Here is a 26,267-nt window from a genome sequence, read left to right as displayed (position 1 = left end):
ATTATTCCTGTTATCACTGCCCCCACTGACTATTTGAGAACAAACACAGCTTTCTTTGGATCTCTATGCATTCTAATTCATTGCCAACGTTTAGAAGCCTTCTCTCTTTCTCAAAGAGAGATCTGCAAAAAATCCACATAACAACAACAAACTATAAAAATAGTATTTTTTCCTCAAACTAGTTTTTGCTCATGAAGAAATTATAAAATAGAAGACACATTTATAATACCTGGAAAGGCTGTTCTGTTCAAAACCTTCAAAACACATTACTAGGACTGACAGCAGCAAGATAAGACAATTTTCCGTTCCTATACAAACTCCCCAAGTTTCTGGAGGCTGAGATTCCTTTTCCCCTCCACAGAAAAACAGGAGCACGCCTCATACCACAGCCAGGTGCCTCTTGGCCACTTCCAATCAAGAATTCTGAAGTACCAGGAAAGTCACAATAAGCTGGTCATTTTCAAAGGTTGTCCCCGTCCACACTCAGTAAAACCTGCAGCCGAAAGCTGAAAGATTGTCGAGTTCTTACAGCCCTTGTCAGATTAGTCAAGGCTCTACAAATGTCCAAACCCAGCTTCCAAGATGCTCTTCGCAGTAACACTTAGAAATGAGTTTACTGCCAAGTAAGCCTATTAACAAATGAAATGAGCATGGACTAGAGAAACTAACATTGCTTAAATCAAAACAGATCTTGCCTTCCTTACCTTCATACTAGGAAGCATGGTAGCTTTTGTTTTTGTTTTTGTTTTTTTATAAGGGGGTACTGAAGTTTGTTCAATAGCAGCAGGCTCTGCTCAGCCCCTACTCCACAGGGAATTAACCGTCACATTCCAGTCCTGTCATCAGAACAATGAAAGGTGAATGTTGTGCAAAACAGCTTGGGACCACTAACTGATGATGTCATTCCTCCCTTATATGGTTCATTATTGTGCAGATTTACTTTGGTCTGTGAAAAGGGGCGGAGCTGCACAGGGCTGGAAGGGAAGGCAGCTCTTAGGCAAAGCAAATGAACAGGAATTGTACTCTATACTGAGGAAAATGCACTGGGGAGGGGGATGATGGTGGGGAGGTAGCATGACATAAAGAAAAGATACGCACAAAATGTCAAATGGGCTTCACTCCTGATTTTTCAAGCTAGCTGAATTCTTTACAGTTGTATCAGCACACACTGGAATTTAAATCGGGAGCCTCCTAGTGCCTATGTGTGATTCAGCCAATAGGAGAGGATTCACGTTTCAGCCAAAGAGCTGGTTAATTTACGTGAACTAAATGAAAACACTACATTGTGGGCTAGAGAATGCCAAGTACCCTTTAGTTGAAGGATCATTGTGTCTTTTAAAAAAATGTTTTTACCTAAGTTTGTTTCTTTCCTAAAAGTGTTTTGAAATGACAAAAAAAGTGGCGTTCACGCAAACAAAGCGGGTGAGTACATTCAGGCAAATTTCAAGGAGAGTCTATAACATCATTCACACAAATGTTCTCAAAATCTTCTTTCACCTTCAAACTAGTTTTCTCCCTTCTTTCTTTCTTTTTTTACTTGTTTCCTTCCTCCCTTCTTTTCTGAATGAGTCTGTGAGTGAGTGATAATTCAGTCAAAAAGCCATTAGGTAACTTAAAAGTTTCAGTATAATTTTTGCTAACCCATATGCATATTACTTATGTTAAGAAATTCCATTTTAATTACAGAATAAACGCATAATAAGTTAGTCAAATTAACTTTAAAGTTCACATAATTAAACATTTGGAGAGCATTCTTAAGTCCTCAAATATCTTTCATATTGTATAAATATAAATACAAGCCATTATGTTACAGCAGGGAAGAAAATATGAAGGAACAATAAGCTAGAGATAATTGTTTTCCTACATACATCCCTAACGTTCAGTCATGGTTTTTTGCTTTCAGAACATGTCTATCTTCTTAATAGCATGAACTTAGTATAATGATTAGTGCATGTTTCAAGGTTGCAATTCTGTGTTTTGACTGAGTTATGTTGGTAAAAATTACATGTAAGCAACATTCACAGTTAAGGTAAAATTACAGATACTGAACCAATTAGTTGTTGGTTTTGGTTTCTTGGGTTTTTTGGGGTTTTTTTGTCAGCTATTTTATATGGATGGGAGAACTGAAATTGAAGAAGAAACTGCTGCCACCACCTGTTGTGTGCACAGCCGCACTAGTGGGGCGGAAAGGGGCTTCCTGGCCCCCTGATAGACCCAAGGTAGAATCTTGGCTTGGCATCTACTGGGTAGATGACCCAGAGGATATTTTATAATTCCTTTGGCTTCACTTTACTTAGCTATATATGGATTTTAACCTGCACTGTTATAAAAATTAAATAAGATAGTATGAGTTAAGGCCACAAACTCTAACACATACCGTAGTGGGGCCACAATAAATAATTATTATGCACAATTCTTTCATTTTGATGATGATAGGCACTTGGCAACAATATACATCTGTGGTCTAATTTTGACAGAGAATATAAATTCATGTTAAAAAAGAGAATGTTGGGGGCGCTCAGGATTGATTTTATAGTCAGGTGTCATCTTGCGTGCAATCTGCTTCTGGTGATTTACGCTTGAGTTATAGTCCCACAGAGGCACTGATTATGTTCAAAACCATCTCAAATCAATATTTAAAGACAAATGATAATACCAAGAGGAAATGTTTTATCACCTTTGAAACATCTTTAAAACAAATACCATAAATGTTCATCACAGATGTGTTTTTCCTTCCCTGCATAAGACCACTAAACAGTTACATTCCAAATGAATTTAAGCCCTACTATTAAGACTCACTTAAAAATAGCTGTAAGCATAATTAATTAAGATTCCTTGGGTAACTGACATTACTTTTTAGGAGACTCTTGAAACCTAGAGAAATGTTAAAATGAGTGAGAACCCTCCTTAGAGTCACAGTAACTAGAAATGTCCCATTATTAGACCCTGAAGGGCAGAGACCACATCTTTGTGTTTTTCTGTCTTCAGGAAGTATCTTCTATTCATTCTTTATATTTTTTTAATTTCAGCCTTTCTGAAGTATAATTGACAAATAAAGTTGTAAGTCATTTAATGTGTACACTGTGGTGATTTTGATATACATTGTGAAAGCATTCTCCCCATCTAGTAAATTAACACATCTATCATCTCACGTATTTTTTTCAGTGAGAACATTTAAGTTCTACTCTCTTAGTATATTTCAATTATACAACAGTTTTGTCAATTATAGTCACCATGTTTCACATTATATCCTCAGACCTTACTCATCTTATAGCTAAAAGTTTGTATCCTTTTATCAACTGCTCCCTATTTCCCACACCCCCTAGCCACTGGCAACAACTTTTCTGCTCTCTGTTTCTATTAGTTTGACCTTTTTTCTTTTTTTTTCTTTGATACCATGCAGTATTTCCCTTTTTCTGTCTGGTTTGTCTCTCTTAGCGTAATGCCCCAAGGTCCATCCATGCTGTCACAAATTACAAATTCCCTTCTTTCTCATGGCTGAATAATATCCCATAGTATATATATACTACATATTTTTTATCCATGAATGGACACTTAAATTGTTTCCATTTCTTGGCTATTGTGAATAATGCTGTAATGAACATGAGAGTGCAGTTATCTCTTTGATATCCTGTTTTCATTTCCTTGAATATATTCCCAGAAATGGGTTTGATGAATCATATGGTAGTACTATTTTTAATTTTTTGAGGGGCCTCCATACTGTTTTCCATAGAGGCTGAACCAATTTACATTCCCACCAATAATGCACAAGTGTTCCCTTCACTCCACATCACTGCCAAGAATTATTATCTCTTGTCATTTTTTTACTATAACCATTCTAACAGGTGTGAGGTGATATCTCATTGTAGTTTTGATTTGCATTGCCCTGATTATTATTGTATTCACTCATTCTTAACTGGCTCCCACCAAGGACCAGACACTGTGTTAGGTCCTGGGGATATGGTGTGAACAAGACGGAAGGACAAGGTCCTTATCCTGGTGGAACTCACATTTTAGTGATAAGTGCCCTGGTTAATAGTAAGTAGCAAGGATGTTTTTCATAGAAGATGACTGAGGACAGGGGACCTGTTCTATAAAGGCTTTCCCTACGGCGGTAACATCTGAATGTGAAGGATCAGAGAAATCAACCATGTAAAGAGCAGAGGCAGGGGTGGCAAGTGCAAAGGCCCCAAAATGGGAATAAGTTTGGGAGGTTCCATGCACAAAAAAATGAGTGTGACCAAAGCATGGAGAGCAAAAGAAGGAAGGTACAAGGTCCACTGGAATAACTCGTAGGGGTAGTTAGTTCACATTGGATGTGTCCTTATCAGGAGTAGATGCTCTGACAAAATACAAGGACTTCAACGTGCACTAGAAGGTTTTCTAATTAGCGTAAGGAATATTAGAAATCATTTTTTTTATTGGTGAAATGAGTGATTCAAGACATGTGGCACCTCTATCCGTGTATAAATGAGATGTAAGAACCTGGTGAGCCCCGCAGCCGGGTGTCCTGAGGAGTGTTGTTCTAGACCGAACCCTCCATTTGGTTCTTTGATCCCCAAATTTAGCAGAGAATTCTATCACTCAATTTAACCAGAAAATCAGCTGATCCTGCAGCTAGAATGTTGCCTCATCTGCCTGATTGAACTTTTCATGCTGGGAACTCGTCAACATATCTAAAGGACAGGGGACTGAAACCTCACCAAGCTTACAAGTACTGCTTACTAACAACTGTATGTGTGCAAAATTCAGTTGGAGACTTGTTTTCATCATGACGTACCATTTGTCATGAGTTCTCGATATCTTCCAATAAGGTCTGGCAATTGGAAAAAAAAACAAGTTGACTTGACCCAATTTGCCACACCATTGTAAGGAGTTGGATTTTATTCTGAAGACTCTGATTACATGATTTAATGTTTAGAGAATATACTTGGGAGCAGGGAGGAGAAGAGTGGAAACAAGCTGACTAAAGAAAGCTTTTGTCATAGCCCAGACAAGCCATGTGATGGTAGCTTGGATAAGACTTTATCTTGGACTAGGGCAGTGGTAATGGTGCTGGAGAAAAATGGACAAATGCCAGATATAATTTGGAAGCAGAATCAATACAATTTTTTGGTGGCTACATTTGGAAGGTTGAGAGAAAGAGAAGGATCAAGGATGATTTTAGTTTGAGTAGTTAGATGGGAATAATGTCAATTGAGATAAGCACAACTGGGAGGAACAGATTTGCAAGAAGTAATCAAGAGTTCTGTTTTAGACACATTCATTTGAGAAACCTACGAAACATCCAAACAGGCTGGTCAAGTATGGACTTTCATTCAATTACCACTTACTCAATGAATTAAATAAACATTTTCCTTTAAAAGTATCAGTAATTTTCTTTTCTATGAATGACATGCAACCAAATGGAGGCTCTCCTCTCAAACTTTTTAGCATGTGTTAACTGAAATGTTTACTCCAATGTAACATAATGCACGTGGAAAGTATTATTGTGATGACAGGTCACCAGGCCAAGTCCTAAGTCCATTGTGGGTGGGGATCTTCTAAGACAATCATAACTTCTTACAGCGTTGGATCCTAGAGACAAGCTGTTGTCATCCTAAAAACATCTGGTTGCCACTGAGCATCATGACCTGAACAAGTGGCTCTTAGAATCAAGTCTTCTCACAACTGCCCCTTATTCAAATTGATCAGGAAAAGAAGAGATAAAGAGGACATGTTTCCTGAACATTTCTGAGAAAGATCTAGTTTAGCATATGGCAAGTGGGAAGTTTCTCAATGTGTGGGCGACCGCTGGTCTTGCCAATTCAATGTGCTTTCATCTCTGGAGACATTTTTTGCAGCAGAGGAGTTTTGTACTCTAAAGCTGTGAGAAGTGGATGCACTGGCAGGGTTGGGGGGAGCTGGAGTGGGCAGGCAAGAAGAAGAAAGTCATAGGAAATGCTATAAACATTGCATTTGCGTTTCTTACGTGGGGCAGAAGAATGTTCTTCCAGGATCTTTCCCTGGAGGCTTGGTAATGGTAGATTAAGTCTGGGCAGTAGTTCTTCACACAATTATGCCTCCTTCCTTGGGAGACATAGACTCCAAAACTTCTCAAATGTTACAGATTCCAGAAGTCAGAGAAATCTGTAAGCATTGGAAAGCTGAGCAAATCAGAAAGTATTGGAGGGAAGGATGGTGGGTGTAGATGAGTGGATAAATTAAGAACAATTCCATGATTAGAATACAAGATTTGGTGACATTTTAATAAATGACAAATATAGGTAGACCAAAACACTCCTCTCTTCTACTAGTACACTGGATGTGGAACAGTCATAGTCCACCATTCCCAGTTTCCTTCACACTTCAGATCATACACATGTACTTCCTTAAGCATTTAAGAATAAAATAAATAAAAGTAATTCTCAGTAAACTCCTATAGGATATCAGGAGCTACACAAAAAATATAAAGAAAATCCTTAAGGCACAGCATTTCTGAATTTAAGAGGAATGAGTTAAGATTAAATAAAGTTGACCTCTAGTTTGTTTACAGTTGAAGCTCACATTTCAGCCCCTGAATATTATTTGAATAGTTTCTTGGCTAAGAATTCACATCCAAGAGCTGAACATGTTATGCATTGAGCATGAAAGACCCAACCTTTGATTAATCTTTTCTGTTCAAACTTTTCACCACCATGAAGTACTTTCCAAACACAAGCATTCTTGGAAAAAGAGTGCATATTCAGTCAAGGAGCCAGAAAGGAGCAACCTCCAAACACTGAAAACACCACTTTCCCAAGTTCCAACTCCCTCTCTGGAGTCCAGAATTTGTAATGCTAATATGAGTACCTTCTTCCATCCTGAAAAAAAGAAAGAAAAAAAAAATCAAAGTAATGGAGTTATTCTCTTTGGTGCTAAGAGACACATTTTCCCAGCATTTTCTTTTTCTTAACTGTTTCTTGGTTTAGGAATTTGTGCAAAAACAACATTTGCCTGTTATTTATTGTGATGACAAATGGCTGCAAATTTAGGGTAGCATCCCCAAGCTTTTTCATTTCAGAAAAAAAATCTCACTTACTAATTTTCAACACCTGATTTTGTTCATGATGCTGAAACAAAACATCAGCTCAATTAAAAACTTAATTCAACTAGTTGGAATTTGGAAACCAAAAAATCCCAATTATTAATTGCTGTTGGAAATTTTCACTTTTAATCCAGTTGCTTTTGCAACCTGAATTCAGTTGTTTTCTCTGGAACTTATACATTTCACTAATGCTTCAATTAATTTTTTAAAAAATCTATAGGAGACTTTGGTTTTATATTTTCTGACATACAGAATGCCTGTCAGAATTACCAATTGTCTGGCATTACAATTGCCTGGATCATGACTGTATTGATAGACCAGAAAGAATAAAAAAATAATTTGTCCCTATAAAGTACTAGTTATTCACTGTATTCCACTTGGGTAGACACTGAAACCATTGACTGAACATTGCCTGTTAAAGTACCATTATAGCTGGACTGTTTGTTATTTCCTAATGATTTTCATTGTGTGTTTCTTAAAACTTCCCATCTGTTCTAGTTCCTGAGGGCTCTCTCATTAACAGTAAAAATAAGCATAAATTTTTATTTGCTATATATGCTGTATCAATCACAACCAACTTTTTTATCTAAAAAGTATAAGGTAAATCTGCACTAGACTTTCTAAATAAGTGAATTTGTACCTGGAGTCCACTTAATAATACACAATAATTTCTGTTAAAAAGTACATGCATTTAAACCCCTCAGATGATCCTCCGAAGGTCACAAAACATTTGTAAGCACATTGTCAACACTCTGGAACCAGTCGCAAAACCACATTGAGTCTCTTTAGCATACATATGGATTATTTTACCAATGTGTGCAAGAAATACAAATATCTTCATTTTTCTGTATCTTGTATAATTTCCATAATGGGCTCCCCATTCCACTTTATCTTAGTTAATTCTGAGTAATATCAGCCAAGTCAGGTTACCCTTAGTAAATTTAAAGACTCTTGAGTCAAGAGTGAGTCCCCTGAGTTAATTCTAGGGCTTCAGGACCCCAGTTCTAGAGTTGGGACTAAGTCCTGGGATCACCAGGAAGGTGGATGGGAGTTCACCGAGCCTTCACATGGTCTCCTCTGGGAGATAGGCTGCCATCTCTGGTTTCGGTTGTCAATACGCTCAGGTTACTGGTCCAAGTGGGTCACATTCCTGTCCTCATGTCCAGCCCTGTCTCATCTATTCCCCTGGCCTTTCAGGGACCGGGGTAAAGTCTAAATATCCTTTAAGGGTTGCAGGATGCTGAAGTTTTATCAAGCTCTCTCCAAGCAGACATATCAGATACTAATCTTTACTCTATTTCTCCTGAATTATCAAAGGGAGAACCACAAGTTTTGCCATGCTCTTTGCTATGGACTGAATTGTGTCCTCCCCAAATTCATGTCAAAGCCCTAGCCCCTAGTGTGATTGTATTTGGAGATACAGGTTTTAGGGGGTAATAAAGGTTAAATGAAGCCATAAGGGGAAGCTCCTAATCCAATAGAATTAGAGGCCTTATAAGAAGAGGACTTATAAAGTCTCTCTCTCTCTCTCTCTCTCTCTCTCTCTCTCTCTCTCTCTCTCTCTCTCTCTCTGTCTCATGCACATGCACAGAGGAAAAGCCACGTGAGAACACAGCAAGAAGGTGGCCATCAGCAAGCCAGGAAGAGAGGCCTCACCACAACCCAACCACTCTGGCTCCTGATCTTGGACTTTCAGCTTCCAGAACCTTGAGAAATAGATGGCTGTTGTTTAAGCCACTTGGTCTATTTTGTTATGACAGCCCAAGCAGACTAAGCCTAGTTATGTCTAGGACTCCACCTAGTTATTTCTTTACTCTCAAATTCTCCATAGCACTTCTACCTGGGTTTATATTGCTCTTTACCTTTCCTCTCCCCACCTCCCAACTCCCCAAATAGCTCAGAACAGAGGCTCTTGTTTTGCACTCCCTCCTCTCATGACATAGACCTCTCTTACTTTCTTGCTTCTCTCTCAGCGAAACGTCTAAACAGGAAAGAAGATGGGTAATTACATATTCTTTCTAAAGCTATACCTAGATCCTTGTTTCTGAAAGCCAAAAGACATGATATTGACTTATTTTCTCTCCTTCAGCTGTGACAACTTTTCCTTGAGGCAGTGGTTGCTCTTGGCTGGCTGCTCAAATAAAGATATGTCACAGAGCAAATGAAAATGTCAATATATAATTATATAAGAATTCAATTACAGTGGAATTACTTAGTTTCTAAGGTTGTAAGGGACAGAGTCACCCAAGTTACCTAAGATGATAGGAGTGCTTAGAAAGAGTACCCCAGAGTAAATTAATGCGGAAAACTGTATTTCCAGCCATAGAGGCCCAGGGAGAACTGGGGTATTGTGCATCATTGTATAGCATACACCTGCCGTTCTAGTTACCCAACAGCAATGTTCATAATCCAATGTTTGTCAGCCCCTCAGAAACAGGTGGTCCATTGAAACTCCAGTCTTGTGATGTGGTTATTCTTCACTCTTAGAATTTCTATGTCTCTTCTGGCTTTTTCCTTGGCTTCTGTTTTCTTTACTTCTTTCTATTTCATATGCCCCAAGAGAGTGTCTCCATGTTAGTCAGTCACCATCGAACAGAGCATCCTGTTTGGCAGGGTCTTTACACCAGGTTGCCTCACAGGCCTCAGTCTAGGCTATCAAAGGTTGCAAACTAGTCACATTAGAGACTAAATAGCCAAGAGATGAGTTTTGTTCACTGCACATTGTTTGGTAAATTTGAGTCAGCGTTGAAAAGCTGGAAGATTTTACTAAAGTCAGAGTTCTGTCTTTTCCTGAAAAATCAGAATTGGTACCACTAGGCCCACAATCTAAAATTTTGTCAGTCAAACCTGAGCTGAATTGTGACTTTCGCTGGTAGTCACAGCTTGCTCCCTCTAGCCTAGCAATGTGTGCTAAACACCTGGACAGCTTCATTCATTTACTGTCAGGTTCTGGAAGCATTTGAGTTTAAGATCCCTGTGAACTTTGTCTAGGATAGTTGTCGACTTCTGGTCTAACTGGTTGTGATCAGCATTTACAGACTCATATGACAGAAAGAATGACAATTATGTGAAAGGAGCTTTCTCTATTTCTCTCAGAAGATGCCTTTTCAGTGAATCAGATGCTAAGAGTTTCGGGAACTATCTGATAATTTCCTGCAACTTTTCTGAAAGAAAACGATTCAATGACTGGTTCAGATATAGAGAGACTGACAACCTGACCACCTCCCAGTACTGGGTTCTCACTCTTTACCTCTCGTATTTGAATTCCAAATACCATCCTCCATTCTCACCTCTCCAGGACTTTTCCAGAATAAGTGGTATCAAATACCAAGACTGAAGCATTTTTACATATTAAAATTGTAAACGGTAAAGTATGTTTCTTGCCCATTGTCTCTCAAGCTCTCCTTTTTAATGCTTTTCCTTTCTTGTGGTCAGTTTTCTTTTATTATTACCCACCCCCCCATATTAGAGTCCTTTCTGGTTCAAGTTCTGTTGTTGTTGTCCTTCAAGTCCAAATGCATCGAATCTAATTAACTAAAACTCTCAGTTAGCCAGCTTAAGTCCTAAGATCTGGAAAACATCTCCACCATCCTTATCCACAATAAAATACAACTATAACTGACATTTAGATGTAAATATAATCTAATAGCCTCTGAGGTTGTACTGGTAGCAGGTAGCAGCACCACAAGATCCTGAATCAGCAAATATGACTTAACTGGATTTTGTGATATATTAAAAAAAATTTAAGGAAAGTAGAATACATTTGAGAAAGAGTTTCCATAACAGTAAAAGTAAATTAATTCATATCATAACCTTTGATTAATCAGAAATTTTTGTTGGTCAGATAGCCTGTTGTCCTAGGCATTGTCTTTTAGTTATATGACTAAAGACCCTGAAGAGTCTTAGATCAGAGGCTGCTAATTCAATGACCCTGAGAATGAGGGCACTATGACGCTTAGGGAAAAGATCACATCCACCCAAGACTCAGCATTTTTGTACTGGTGAAATGAACCTCAAGACAGTTTTTAATGGGCTCATTCATATTTAATCCACCGAGTGACTAGTTAAGGGTGAGTGACATGTTCCTAGTTCTACAGTGATGATAGTAAGTATATTAATATCCTGGGTCTTGTAAGAGGATCAGTTCTCCTTTGTCTCTGAATTTCCAACCCTGGGAAGCTGTCATTGAGCCACTGATTACTTGATCCCTTTAAGTAAGACGTAACATCACTTTTTACATCAACCCCACCTCCCCCCTCCCCCAACACAAACCTCCAAGCTGTGTGATGGGGTAAAACCATCACCCAGCCTCCTGCATTTCAATCACATTTTCCAGAAGGAAGTGGGATTTGGATACTGCAAGGGTGAGAGGATTTGGAAGATACAGGTTGATCCTACTGTTCTTACAGAAAATTAACTATAAAACGCATTCCTTCTGTGACTGAATTTCTGAATTCAAATGCTTCTCCTTTCTTAAAAACTTTATTCCCAGCAATTTTCTTCGTCCGTGAGGTATTGATAGTAAGTGGCATATCTCATGACCAAGTTAAGGTCCATGAACTTGAATTCTGAACCTGCAAGAGAACAGATGTGCAGTCCAAGAAGTTGTGCAACTTTACAAGTCATCCTTTCTTCCTCCATGCATTGGAGAAATGAGGCGTTCATATTCATCAGAAGGTAAGAACGTGGAAGTAGAAACGTTTTTCTTTTTACTATGAGAAACTCAGTTCCAACATCGATTCTCTCAATTAACTGTTGGCGAGTGACCTTGATGGAAGGAATGTAACCTGTCCACTTTCTCACCTCCTAAATAGGGATGGTAATTATATATTATACAGTTTTGTAAGGATTAACCAAGACGTCTATGTGTCCAGCATACTGGGGAAGTCAATAAAAGCTAACTGTTACTGAACAGCATCCAGCAGAGCACTAACACACAGAAAGGGCTCCATTGTTTTCTGCTGATATGCCCCACCTATTGATTACTTTCTGCTTGATAAGACTTGATCATTTACACATCAGCAGCAATCTTTCTCTACAAAGTGATTCTCCAACCTACCAGTGAGAAAAGTAAAATTTATTACCATATTTTAGAGATAAGGCATCCAAATCCAAGAAACTTCAGGAAATTATGCCAGGGAACCAGATGTGAATCTTTTTTTATAAAGGGAGCCAAGAATATTTCTCAAGTTTCAAAAATTTGCTCTGACTCGTTGCTCCCCACATGTAGTAATGCAGCCTGTCCCACAGGCCTCCGGGCCAATGCCCAATCCCCTCTACATTGACCTCAGTGAACAATACCAAAGTGGGGTTTGACAGCTTCCCCTCCATTCAAGCTCCTGCTCCTGCATTTTCGGCTTCACAACTTCTGAGATTTCTCTTGAGATGCTGATTTGTACTTTAAAAAGAAAAAAAGAACTTATACTTGGAAGGCTTGCTGCAATATTATATGATGATGTAATTATTTATGCAGTCCCAGCTGAGCCTATAGAATCCAAACGCTTTAAAATCTACATCTACAGTTATAGATTTAGACAGCACTCCCCCACATCATTCACACACACACACACGCAAATATTTCCTTAAGTTCCAGACCATTTTCTGATGTAACTGTGCTCTCTCTATTCTGACGTTCTTGAAGCTGCCTTAGTGCAGCTTAAGATTAAAATCACAAGTCATGCAGTTCAGACAAGGAATAAAGTATAAACTCTAAAGGTGATCTCATGTGCTTAGAATTATGCCTTTAAAGATCAAGTTGGCTTAAAATGTGGACCAAATATGGGTAAAGGGAGCTTCCTTGACCCAATCTTAATACAATGATGGATATTTTCATTTTGATTATTAACAATGCCAGTGAAGCAGATGCAATTTTTCATGCTATTTCCTCTTATTAATTTTGGGATACGACTATTTGTAAAAATAAATATGCAGTAAGTGATGGTAGTAAATCATGATCACAGTCTGTTGACTTAGAATAAAGGACGCCCAGAACACCATATTGCCCATTTTAGGTACTTAATTTGTGGAATTTCTATACAAGATGAATTTAACAACTCGTGAAAAGTGAAAAACAATTTCTGTTTCTAGAGTTTCCACATTTGCGTGGTGTAGGTCAGTGGCTATCATAAGGAGGAAGCTTGGAGGGAGGCTGTATTTAGCCCTCCCATAACTATCAGGAGGCTCCCATCATAACCACCCCAAACAGAACGCGACGAACACCGTATGCTAGTCAAACTCAACTCCAAAACAAGTCCCCAGGCTGTTTCATCCACGGATGATGTTTTAAAGCTTCTCCTATCTTGACAGTCTAGAGTCACTGGTCCTAATGTCTCTGTGTTTATATCCTCACAAAATCCACCATTCTGCCTTTTAAGATTTTGTGTCATAGTTTGGACATAAGAGCATGGAGGTGCGGAGACACACACACACATACACACACACACACACACACACAAAGGAAACATAAGACAAGCCATTTTGCACAAGGGACTTATTTGCATAAAAGTGCTAGACCAGTGGCCTGCATTGTGATCTGAGTTGAGCTACATAATTTTTCTGGTCTCAATTTCTCTACCTGTAGAATGAGGGACTTGATAGAGCTGATCTCAGAAGTCCTTTGCAATGTTCAGAGCCTCGGATTTCTGTTTTTGTCAAATATCTGAATCTCTAAATAGCTGAACTGCTTATCAACACCAGCTGTTGATCTTGTATACCTGGGTTATTTTTTGTTATCTTGAGTAATTTTTCTGGAGGAAGTAAGAAGCCCTTATAGAGCAGGATCATTATAGAGAATAAAGCCTAGATGTTACTGGCTCTGAACCCCTCCCCCCATCATCTCACCACCAGCAGATGAATTGCTGTCTGTTGTGGAGACACCCTGTAGAGTCACACACCCAGTGGGAGAAGCTGGGTGATTATAAGAATCAAATCACTTAGGCTTATCTCAAGTCACTTTCTTCCTTTCCTCAGGCTCACAGTAGAAACAAAGGTAAATGTTTCTAAAAGAAAGAGAACCATGTGATTTCACTGATATGTGGTATATAAACCAAAAGCAACAAAAGAACAAGACAAACAAATGAGAAACAGAAACTCAGAGACACAGACAATGGTTTGGTGGTTGCCAGAGGGTAAAGGGGGTGGGGGGGTGGGGGGTGGGAGATGAGGGTAAGGGGGATCGAATATATGGTGATGGAAGGAGAACTGACTCTGGGTGATGAACACACAATGGGATTTATAGATGATGTAATACAGAATTGTACACCTGAAATCTATGTAATTTTACTAACAATTGTCACCTCAATAAATTTAATATAAAAAAAAAAAAGAAAAGTTCTTGGATCTCTCTCTCTCTCTCTCTCTCTCTCTCTCTCTCTCTCTCTCTCCCTCCCTCCCTCCCTCCCTCCCTCTTTCCTCACATGAGGGACTTTTCTGGAGAAAGGGAAAGGAGTATAAAACAAAGAAGCAAACAAAGGACTTGGTACAGTCTACACGAGATCTCCCACTAGTGCTGGGAAATGCTGGTGTTTTTATTAGCTTCAGCTCAGCTTCTCCTACAGGTGCTGCGGCCATGTGGCACCCAAGCAGGAACCCCTCAGAGCATCTGGGTCCTGGCTGAGCCCTGAAGGACTAGGTATCAGGCCACAGTCTGAGGTCCTTAGTCTGAGGGGAGGGGCTACCCAGTGACTTGGCCCACCGGAAAGCAAGACTCGGGGTCAGCAAACTGCCACCCTGATAAGTAGATCTAATTATGACCGCTTACTTCAAAAGGAGGATTTAACCCAAAGCAGATTTAAGAGGGCAGTTTCCAAAGGGCAGCAAGAATCCCAGAGTTGACCCTTGAGAAAATCCTCCAGGCTTCACTGCCCCAGGAATGCTGCAGGCCAATCTCAGTGGATGCCTCAGATCGCAGAGAAATTCGGAGATGCCAACTTAGGTTACCGAGTCCTAGCGGCAGTGTTTAATTTAGCATAACAAGTGTGTCAGGGTACGCCACAGTGGCGTGGGCAGTCAGGGGACTGATCTGAGGAAAAACATTGACAGTAAAAGATATAAAGCACTAGAGTATAACCTGTTGAGTCAAAAATACAATTTCAAAACCTTCAAGTGTTTGATATTTAAGTGAGAGTCAAAGGTCTCTTAGTGAATTCTTATCTAAAACATGAAAGTTTGGTGATATATCCCAGTTGTGCTGGTCAAAGTACCAAAAGCACCTTGAGATAATTTTTTATTTGAATTTTACTTTGAGTTAAAAACCTTCTACACAGCACTTCACTTAGGAGATATGGTGATTGTAGTTGTCTTAGTAAAATTAACTCCAAAAAGGGGCAAGGGATGGGAATTGTAGAGCTGAGCAACATGAAGTTAGTAAATAGACACATCTGGGATCGGCTCACTGAATAATTGATGTAAAAGTGCTCTGTGAACTATAAAGCTCTCCATCATGTGTTATCATTTCAATTACCATACACAAAAATTAGGAAAACAGGCTGGCTAAGTACAGTTTCCATCCACACACTTCATTTAAACCAACAACTCTGTAAGTGAACTAGTGCCACCTCAGGCATTTATCTCAGGTGCTAAATTACAGAAAAGACAGACATATCTGCTTATACATGAAATAATTTACAGAGTGATCAGAAAACAAACGCAGGTGTTCTTTCAAATTATTTGATTTCAGAGATTTAAAAAAGTCAATAATCAAACAAGTTGCTACTCTTTAACCTGAAACCTTCCAGCGCAAGACACCTAACTGGAGGTCTGTTGTAGAAATACATCATTTATAGTGTCATTAGGACTTTGTTTGCAATAACTGTGCTTGAGGTTGGAAAGTTCCCAGAGGTTGAGGAAGTGGCGTTTATTTTCAACGGTTATCAAAAATGTCAAGTTAGACCATCTATTTATTCAAACGTGGAGCTGATAAACCTCAGCTTGTAGAAGCAGGAGACATGCTTAAAGAAACCATAAATTGAGGGTTTTATACATAAGACTCCAGCCATTGTTATCTTTTCCACTTCTGCTTCCCCAGGGATGTGCCAAGTCGTATAAGTAAATGTTACCAAAAATTTTTAAAAATTTAATACAAACTTGTTCTGTTTCATGTTTTTATTTGCTCTCTTATTGTGATAGTTTTTTTTCTGGGAAGTGAACTAAACAGTGAAAAGCAGATCTCTTTTTGGTAACTAAATAGATAATAAAGCTGGGATTGGGAAAGCTGTCCCTGAGTGGCTCTTAATGTGCAAGTCCCAAACACAGAAGCAGACATGCTTGGTTACTCAAAGCATCGGGACTCAATGGCATTGGTTTCAAAGACTGTGACATTCACAGATATAACCATTCAGCTGAGGGAAGGAAAAGGAGAGAACAAGCAAAAAAGAGATGCTGAAAAAACTGCATAGTATAGAAGAGTTAATTACAGAGCTTGTCAATTTGGAGTCTCTGCTTCAAACGTGGTGATCATTGGTCTGAGAAAACCGCCTAAAAGGATAGCTAAGCAAGGCTCAACACACTGAGGTTTTGTTTGGTTTTGGTTTTGGTTTTTGACACTGAGTCTTAAGAGTTTTCAACCCTTAGAAAGTTAAGCAGGTAGTTCTAGTCATTAATATTCAGATTTTAAATATTATTAGTATTAAGATTTTCTATACTAGTATTAAGAATGAATAGGATTCATTTAAAATTGTTACGTTTAAGAATTTGCCGTCCTGGATTTCAATCCCAAAGATTATCCGAAATAGAACGCATTTAGTAGCGAGGCTTTTCAAATATAGGTGCTTCATTGATCAAGTTCATATATAAGCTCCCTGGGTTTCTTTCCAGCTTTATAGTTTTATGGCTTTCAACATCCTAGTGGGAATGTGGAGTCCTACTTATATACACCTCCCCAAACGTTCACATTAATAATTCCAATAAAAGTCTGTCTCACTCTCTATGGTCACACACCATTCAGAAACTGGAATTAGACTCTGGACACCGTCTGTGGTATTATTGGAACAAGCCTGACCCGTGACAGGGGGCCAGAGACGAGGGCTGCTGGCCTCCTGACGTGACGGGCGGCGTGTGTGCACATTACCTCTCCCGCTCCTGCTCCAGCAGGTTGGTGAAGTCGTCACTCTTATTCATGTAGTCAGTGTGTTTATGCTTCTCGTTCTCTAGCTCGTACACGGTGCGCCTGTGACACTTCTCCGCCAGCAGCAGTTGCTCTAGCATGCGCCGGTAGGTTTCTTTCTGTTTTTCCTCAAGTCTGTCCAGCTGAGTAAGCAAATATGGGAAAGAGCTTAATGTTTTATTTTATTTGCATATGACTCTAAATAATTTGTTTACATTGGTCTATGTGATTTATTCCCTGAAGGGGAGAACATCGAGCCTGGTATTCTATGCCATTTCCCCCCTTCCATCACTTTCTCTAGGCCACTTGGCTTTATAAACTAGCCAAGAACAAGGCTACAGTAATGTCTGGTCTTCTGGCCCCTTTTCTGTGAACATAGTATGGCTTCTAAACTTTCAGGAGAACAAACTCTTTCACTGTTTTCATGAGATGACACAAAGCCCTCTACTCAGAAAGAAAGAGGATAACATTCCCCTTCATCTTAGAACAACTAAGAGCTCAGCACGTACACGCTCCACACTCCTCCCCTAGGAAGTAATTATCATCATCACAAGTTTTTTCAATGTTTGCAGTTAAATGTATTTCTAGGAAAAGTATACAAAGGAAAGGACCCATAGTCCTCTTTTTCAAGAGATGCTAATATAGGGAGAATTTCAAAACTAGTAGAGAGCACATATCTCAGTTTAAAAGAGGTCTCATCAAATTACTGCAGGGCTTTGTAACTATTTTCTGGACAGGCTATATGATCTTGAAGGGGTCATGCCTTAGTCATCTTTTTAGTCCCTAGGACCCAGCACAGTGCCTGGATCAAAGTAAATGTTCATTAAACGTTTGTTAAATGGGATCAAATTTTACAATATTAATAGTTCCCTTTCCTACTCTCCTTTTCAAACCCTAGTACAGGGTTTCTCAACTCAGCACCACTGATATTTATGCCAAATAATTCTTTATTTGGGGGAGGGGGGCTGTCCTGTGCACTGGAGGATATTTAGCAGCATCCCTGGCCTCTGCCCCCAGCTAGTACCACCACTAGCTGTAACAAAACAATCCCCAGACATTGACAAAAGTCCACTACTGGGAAAAATTGCTGACCCTCCCCGAGTTGAGAACCACTGCTCTAAATATGTTGAAACAGGCATATTTAAGATCCATTCTCAATCCCACAACCAACTCCCTAAAACCCGATGGAGTAGCGCCACAGGGTATAAGCCTCAGAGCTGCTTCCCCTGGATTTTCCATGTTTGTCCTTTAATCATAAGGAGGATCCAAGATTCCCTGCACAGTTGCATAGTTTCATTGTGCATGGGTCATTTCTGGGGCCCAAAATAGAAGAGATACTGCCCCCATATTTCTGAGTTCTTCTGCCTGCATTTCCACTTCCTTTGCCTAAGGGCAGGTGACCAGACAGACTGATGGAGAAGCCCAGATGGCTGATAATATCCGAGATCATCAGAGACTGGCAAATTATACTTTTATGGGTTCTGGTAAATTTCTGTCACCTTAAAGGGACAGTCTACACAAGAGATTTTCTCATTGGTATAGCTACGTATTACAAAATATTCTCCCCCAAGAACTCTCCCGTCCTCCTACAAATGTGATTTTCACCATATTTTATAGAATTTGTCAAGCATCACTGAAACGCCATCATCCTCATCATCCTGCTCCTCATCATGAGAAATGTAGAAGGAACAACTCTTTCCCCTTTTTGACTTTTTATGATAAAGTAGTACTCTCCGTCCTTTTCAAAATATTTGGAAGAGCATCTTTTGCCTGTTTCTTCATAATCTCCCCCACTCCTCCCTAAGAAAAAGGGGTGACTTATTTGAAGGGATAGGGAACTGGAAATAAGCAGTTCAACCTTTTCATTTCTTATTTTTTACTCTGCCTGCCGTAATATGGTACATTGTGCTCTGTAGGCCCAATCTCTCTCTCAAGTGTGTTCTCCAAAGTCTAGGAGGGAAAGCATAGAAAAGCCTGGTGAGGTCGTTTATCTACTTATACCAATAATAAAGTTAATATTTTAAGTCATCTGTTAGATTCCTGCAGTATCCTTCAATCCATTCAAAGAACTCTGGAGGGGGAGATGGGAGTATTATTCATTGGATGGTTGCCTGAAATATCCAGTGAGATAAACACTGTAGGGGCATCTGGAAAAAACCAGCACGCATTGACATTAAGTGATCTGGGGCAGCCTGGGCAGGAAGTAGGCCTTCGCCTTCACACATTCTGTCCATGTGTCTTTGACATTGGTCGTTTACCGCAGCTACACTCCTGGGGCTTGGCCACTTCAGTAGTTGCTGGGGTCTCTGTGGGCAGTGTTCACCTCACCTGCACTAACCACTTGACCCCAGCACTGATTACATAATCAGGAAGACAGTCTTTTGGTCTCTAACCCATAGGAAGGATGCTGAGACCTTGGTGCATGCACTGCGTTTTTCACACAGAACTACAGACCCAGACTTTAAACTGCAGAGGTAGTAAATTCCTCTGTAGCAGTATAGCATTACTGTAGTGTATGAGGATCTAGCTTTGAATTTTAAACTCTGGATGTAAGAACTAACATACGTAGCAATAGATCAGCTGTGCCAGACCCTGTTTCTCATTATTTTGTTTGGAACGGCGTTGAACTCCTAGGAGAGAACTTACGTGGACTAACCTCTTGGATCTATGTGGCTTGTCTACAATGAAGACCACCTCCCATAACTATGGGCTGTGTAGATTCTTTAATCATATACACTATGTCCATAGCTTTTGGTTTTCAGGATATAAAGTGTGGCTCAACCATAGAGGAATAGTACCTTTGACTAATGAGTAGTGAAAGTGAAATGGACACTTATTACTTTGGAAATATAGTTCCTACTTGGATGGAGGTGGAAATAAAATTGAATGAGGTCATCATAGTGCCAAAGGCCAAAATTTACAAAGAAAAAAGTGTACCTGGAAGTCTTATTCTAGTGAATCAAAGTGGTGAAGAAGCTCAAGGACTTTTGATGGGGAGAAATTTCAGTATGTTTTAGACAAAATGATCATAGTTCAGGAAATGATTTTCACTCTGTTATCAGCAGAAAGCTAGCTGGAGAAGTATGAAGGAATTTAGTAAGAGAGAAATCTACTTAAAAGGAAACATGAGGTCTTAAAAACCAAACTAGATTTACACAAAAGGGAAATGGATCTAAGTGCTCTTAAAGACAGAGCTGTAAAAAGAGAGAAAATTTAGTCATTGTTGAATCAAAATGAGGGATCAGACAGGAGAGCACAGAAAACAGAACAATGTGACTTTCCCCACAAAGAGGGTGTTGGGATCCAGGAAATGTTTGAGGAGCATGCTTAAAACTGCAGCTAGCCCTTCCATGAGATCAATTGAGGGCCCTTCTCTTGAAGACTGCAGCAGTATCCAAAGTGGTTACATAACATATAGACAGATTTAAAAATTAAAATGTGAGAAGATTAGGGTAGAATGTTTGAAGTATTATTAGGTGTGTTTTCAATGTCAGCTATTTAGATGGGCCCTGAGTAAACATGCTCAAGAAACTTGGAGATGTCAAGTTTAGAGGAAAGATGAGACAAAAGGGGATTCAGGCAGAACAGCAGCAGCTACAGTCCAAACATGGATGTGGTATGATGGGAAAAGACTCCTTAGTAAAGATTATCCAACTCAAGGACATAAAAGGGAGTAAGATTTGTGTTGAACAAAGGATCCTCTTGGCAGGCTCATAATTCCTTGATTTTGCTTCTCTCGTTGAGGAAGCCCACACAATATAGAATATGGAAGGTAACATAAGGAAAACAAATGCCTGGGTCTGAAAGCATAGGAGAAATAGAAGCAAACAAATCAAAAAAGTTTATGACCCATAAAATACTGATAGAGAAGGAAGGGAGCACTTCAAGAAACTGGTCAAATGTTAAAAAAAGAAAAAAGAAAAATTTCAGCTGAGCCTTCTTATTGAAGAACAGGTTGTGACAAAAGAAAATACTTTGTTGCTTTGCGTAGGACAAATTACTCTAGGATTAGAAAGCTCAAACATGAGGAAGGCTAAATTCTGAGAATCAGCAGCAATGGGGTAAGGTATGGTCGTCGCTAGGTCCCAAGGCAACAGGCTTCAGAAGGGTTGCCTGGGAGAGGGGTGATTCTCCAGATGAAACGGGACAATAAGGGAAACCACTGGTAAGAGATGGGTTTCCCAGGCCTGGGCATTGGGTCTGAAAAAATAGAAAGATTAAAAAGGTTTTAAATATTCAGTTGGAAAACTAGAGCATCTAACATAAGACCTAGATGCAGAGAACATCACAGTCGCAAATCCCGAAACGTCACAAAAAGATGGAAGAGTATTTCAAATGAGGCTCACTGAGGACAAGGATTGAACACACAGCGAGATTCCTCCACAGAACACAGGGTTTGCCGTTTCCCATAATTATTAACCTTGTGATGGTAACAGGCTCTGTCTCACATGGACAATCACCCCAAACTGAATGGAATCCTCTTGTAGCTGAAGATTTTCTCTATTTACCCTCTTTCCTTTAGAGGAGGGGAGTCCAAACTTTTTTTCAACGTTTTTCACCAAGGGCCATATGCGGTAAAATACACAAACAGCCGGGCCACTCACTCGAGGTGAAGTACGTATTGCCTCACCTGGTTTATTTAGGTAAACTAAATATAATTTTGGAATTTGCTGAGGGCCAATTAACAATGGATCATGGGCTGCAGTTGGCTCGCAGGCCGCAGTTTGGACACCCCTGCTATAGAGAATCCTTAAGTCTCTGCTTTGGTTTTGGTAAGAAGAGTAACAGGGGTCTGCACAGAGTCCTAGGTTCAAGGAATATCACTTCACTTGAGAGAAGCTGACCTTGGAGCTCCGAGTTTTCTTTCATTGTTTTAAACTTATGAATGTGAGATTGGTACTATGACAATTGCATGTGTCCTAATGATTCTTTGGATTCTGAAAAAAGAAACAAAAACAGTCGACTAGAGGGATTTCAAGATGTATTAATTCAACTCTGAAAATGTTTAAGAGCCCACAGGCTAAGGCTAAGCAGAATAAGAATTTAGGAAGGAAAGAAACTGAAACCTTAATTTCTTTGAAATTTTGCTTAAGAACTATGAATTTTGATATCCCAGACTTCCTGAGTTTACAAGGAAGCTCAGGAAGATTTAAGATTTGCTGCTTAATTTCTCCCCAGATATCTGGCAAGCGAGGCTTCACGTCACTGCTTAATCTCCGGTGAGTTCTTTTAAGTAGCCTAGCTAGGCCTCATTTGGTATGGATATTTGAATGAACAATAATTGTTTTGGTTTAAGGTATAGCATGGCTTCTCGGAACAAGATCTAGACTATCTACTCATGATCCCGGGAGGCCAACGCAACCGTGACGTTTAGGGATTTTTGCCTCATGAAGTTGGAAGCAGGACTCCTGATCCTGTATAATATGAACTTCATTGTTAAGCCCAAAGGGTTAAGAGACCAAAAATCTATAGACGGTGGAAAATAAATCTTTTCTCCTTCTAGCATTCTATTTCTCTCACAAAGCAGGACTTCACCAGTTTGACAGTATTGGGAAAAGCAGCTTCTGTCCTTTTCTCTACCTCCTCACTCACTCCTCCCCAACGGAAGAATAACTCTTCAGATCGTTGAGGGGAGAAAGGGACCAAGAAGCATGCCCAGCTTAGCCAATTCCAAAAGGACAACTCACATGGTGGGTGTTTTCTGTTCTGCTCCTCTGTCCATGAGGCAGGAGCATTTGGTTTAGGTCTGCTTTCTGAAGGTAGGTCAGAAACTGCTTTATTTGTGTACTGTCCATAAAACTAGGCGGGCTAGGGGCAGAGATTCTGGGTAAATGTGTGTGCTCTGCAGACCAACCTCTCCCTTGAGGGGTCATTCCAAGGTCTACCTTGGGAGAAAAAATTAGGAAGCCAAATGATACCATTTATCTAAGCTGAGTTCTCCAACCCATGTGGTTATAATAATAACATAAAACTGATATTTTGACCTCTATATGTCCTTTACTTTTCAAATCTGTCCAAGTTTGAAACTAATTAAGGGTGTGAGCAATGACCAACCTCAGATCCCAGCAGATCCCAATAGCTACTTAGCATGTACCAGACACTATGTTAAGAGCTTACAAGCATTGTTTCATTTAATTCTCACAACAATTCTATGAGATTCACATTGTCATTTCTTCCACCTGACAGATAAGGAAATTGAGGCTAAAAGAGCTGAAGTGACCTGACCAAAGCCACATGCAACTAGTAACCGTGGATCTCAGACAAGTAAGTGGATCCAGCCTGTTGAATGCATCCTATGATGTAATCACCTCTGAACATTTTAGGAAAAGATGAGAACAGAGCTCCAGTTTATCCTTGTTGTAGACAATATACAATTATGGGACCATCAATCTGCTGTGAATACTGTCTAAAGCAGATCTTGTCTGATATCTTTCAAACTAAGCTGTGCAAAGTCTTGACTAAGTTAAAAGTTAAATTAAAACAAATTGCTTCAGACTCTTAATTTCTGTGTTCTTTTTTCATTTATGATACTAATTTCACACCTGTGAAATTTTTTACATGAATTATGAGAGTCAATATGGTTAGATCATTAACTAGTTCCCAATTCAACATCGAACTTCTACTATTAATACAATGTGACAGTATTTTCAACACGTAGCATCAAGGGTAATTAATAACAATAGCCAATAGTTCCTAATACAATCTTATATAAAAATGATCAAAGATAGCCCTATTAGATTTCATCTTAAACAAACTGCCCTAAGTATTTCATTGGGATTTTGCCTCTACCTTTGTAGTTTAGCTACTTATATGAGACCATTTTAATTATAAGTCTATAAGATACCAAACACCATAACTTTACAACCATGAAAATCAATAATGAAATCAATGTAATGTTAGGTTACCCGTTCGATAATAACCCTGACAACTCAATGCTAAAACTGATGAGCACTTCAAATTTTTACACATAATCTCTTAGAGAAATGAAAGAATAACAGACTGCTAGAGCACGTAGCTATCATAATCACATGAGAAATATATTTTGGGCTTTAAGTGCATTCAAGAAAATGCTTCTAAAATTTTTAGCATTGAAATGTATCTACTATAATTCGTGAATTACTTAATTATACTTTAATTCTATATTAGTATATCATAAAAATGTTGCCTTTGAAAGAAAATGTTAAAGCATGTAAAATGGAAGAATGTGAAGATATCACTCTGAGGCTCCCTTCTGGGGGGATTACTGGTGTTGTATTTTTACCTCTGAAATTGGTTTCTCATAGACATCTTCTCCTATGGATTTCTCCTGGGCTAGGATGGCATCTCGGTGCAGAACCCGCAGCACTTTCTCTGGCTCCGCACACCCGTAATGAGCCTCCAGAACCTCAGGCTTTGTTTTCTCCGTCTTCAGCATGTGGATCACATCTTCTCTGGCCTGTGATAGAAAGGGCAGCAAGGTTAGATGCTCAACAACGTAAATCACATGCCAGGCTCACAAAATCAGCACGGAGCTTATTGAATACATCCCCCACCTCTTCAGGGCTATCAGCAAATTCACTGGGTCTTCTGTTATTTTTTACCAAAAGCAGATTGGCAAGCAGATACTCTGCTTCAGGTTGCTAGGAAGCAGGCAGGCAGAAAAGGGTTTGTGCTAATATTAACTACATAAAAATTGTTTTTTCTAAGTAGCAATGATTCTGAGAGGGAGCAAGACGGCTCATGAGATACTTGCTTCCTCTCAGTGCACAATTTAATGTTTTAATGTCAATGACAATGTAACATCTTCTAGTTTTCTATTTATGCTCAGTGTAGTATTCAAATCTGGTTTCAGATAAAACCCTGCTCTCCCCATTCTAGTTATGACTCCAAGTGTAATTAACCCAAACAGCCTTTATTGGTAATTTCCTGTTTCCCATCAAGTGATTTATTTTGCACAGAAACACATGGCTGGGAACTCACATGGTGCTGGGCTGGGCTTTTCAATCTGATGTATTCACACTGACAGTGGAAATTTAACCCCTGTAACATACAGACTGCCAGTCAGATGAGTCAGTTTGGCGGGGTCTGAGATATTCTTTTGGTTTCTTAGCAAAACTTTAGCATCTTGTTGAAGCTCTTGAGAAAACCACATAATTATAGGTTTTATATCATATTGACTATGATCCCCACCACATAATGCAAATACATCTGGATGTATTTTCTACTGGTTAGTAATAATTATCTTTTTAGTTATAAGAAGCTGTCATTTGCTAACTGTACGCCCATCTAGTCATGTAACTTGTTTCTCCAGTAACAATGGTGGATATGAAGTATCCTGACTTCATTCCAACTTATACTAAAGAATAAACTGGTTGGCAACAGAGTTTCAGTCTGTGACAATGGAATAGAGTTTCCCCCTGTGTTATGCTATCTATGGGTTTGAAATTATAAACCAAGTTCATTATCATGGTATTGTAAACATGGGAGCTAACTAGCTAGCCCTAATTTAGGACCATTATAAAATTTGTTTTTCTTGAAGTTTCTCACTTTTATTGCTTTTTCATAATTAATTAATCAAATTCCAGATGGCTAAAGACTAATTTATTATAGAAACATCAATGGACTGAAATTTGCAGATTTTCTCATGTTGTTTCTGCTACATATAATATGCTCATTTCAAGACAAACATGGAAAATGTTAATTTTGAAGAACCTAGCGTTTTGGAATTAGCAAGATAGTTAAAATCAGAAAACAGTTTAATGGAAAGGCAAAGAGTCTCCACGCAGGGTGAAAGGACATAGAGATGCAATGTCAGACTAGCTTTGTACAAGTTTTTTAAAGGTACCAGGAGATATAGCATTGAGTCCGAGTGCAGCTTTCCTAGTGAGCCAAGAGTGGGCTGTATTTGCCCACTTTCACCACTTTTATCAACATAGTTCTGGAAGTTCTAGCCACAGCAATCAGACAAGAAAAAGAAATAAAAGGCATCCAAATTGGAAAGGAGGAAGTAAAATATTCATTATATGCAGATGACATGATACTATATATAGAAAAATCCCAAAGACTCCACCAAAAAAACTATTAGTAGTAGATAAATGAATTTAGTAAAGTAGCAGGATA

At 39.1% G+C, this 26,267-nt stretch overlaps 1 protein-coding gene across 6 annotated transcripts in view; it reads right to left on the bottom strand.

Annotated features, from left to right (window-relative positions):
* Nucleotides 1-26,267, bottom strand: part of FILIP1 (filamin A interacting protein 1) — a 228,872-nt gene that overhangs the window by 35,447 nt on the left and 167,158 nt on the right. For 5 of the 6 annotated variants that reach the window (XM_074333213.2, XM_074333211.2, XM_074333214.2 and 2 more), the window contains 2 exons: nucleotides 24,430-24,603; nucleotides 17,133-17,311 (listed from right to left, as the gene is read on the bottom strand). In XM_074333213.2, coding sequence (XP_074189314.2) covers nucleotides 17,133-17,311; nucleotides 24,430-24,603 — 353 coding nt within the window. Of the gene's footprint in view, nucleotides 1-17,132; nucleotides 17,312-24,429; nucleotides 24,604-24,700; nucleotides 25,046-26,267 lie in introns of those variants that run through there. The other variant, XM_088795599.1, reaches the window with a different exon arrangement.

The sequence above is a fragment of the Rhinolophus sinicus genome, chromosome 2, assembly GCF_057876585.1.
Source record: "Rhinolophus sinicus isolate RSI-liver-muscle chromosome 2, RSI-T2T, whole genome shotgun sequence".
NCBI classification, from domain to species: Eukaryota; Metazoa; Chordata; class Mammalia; order Chiroptera; family Rhinolophidae; genus Rhinolophus; species Rhinolophus sinicus.
The sequence above is the reverse complement of the archived record's forward strand: the minus strand, read 5'-3'. Positions and strand labels throughout refer to the sequence as shown.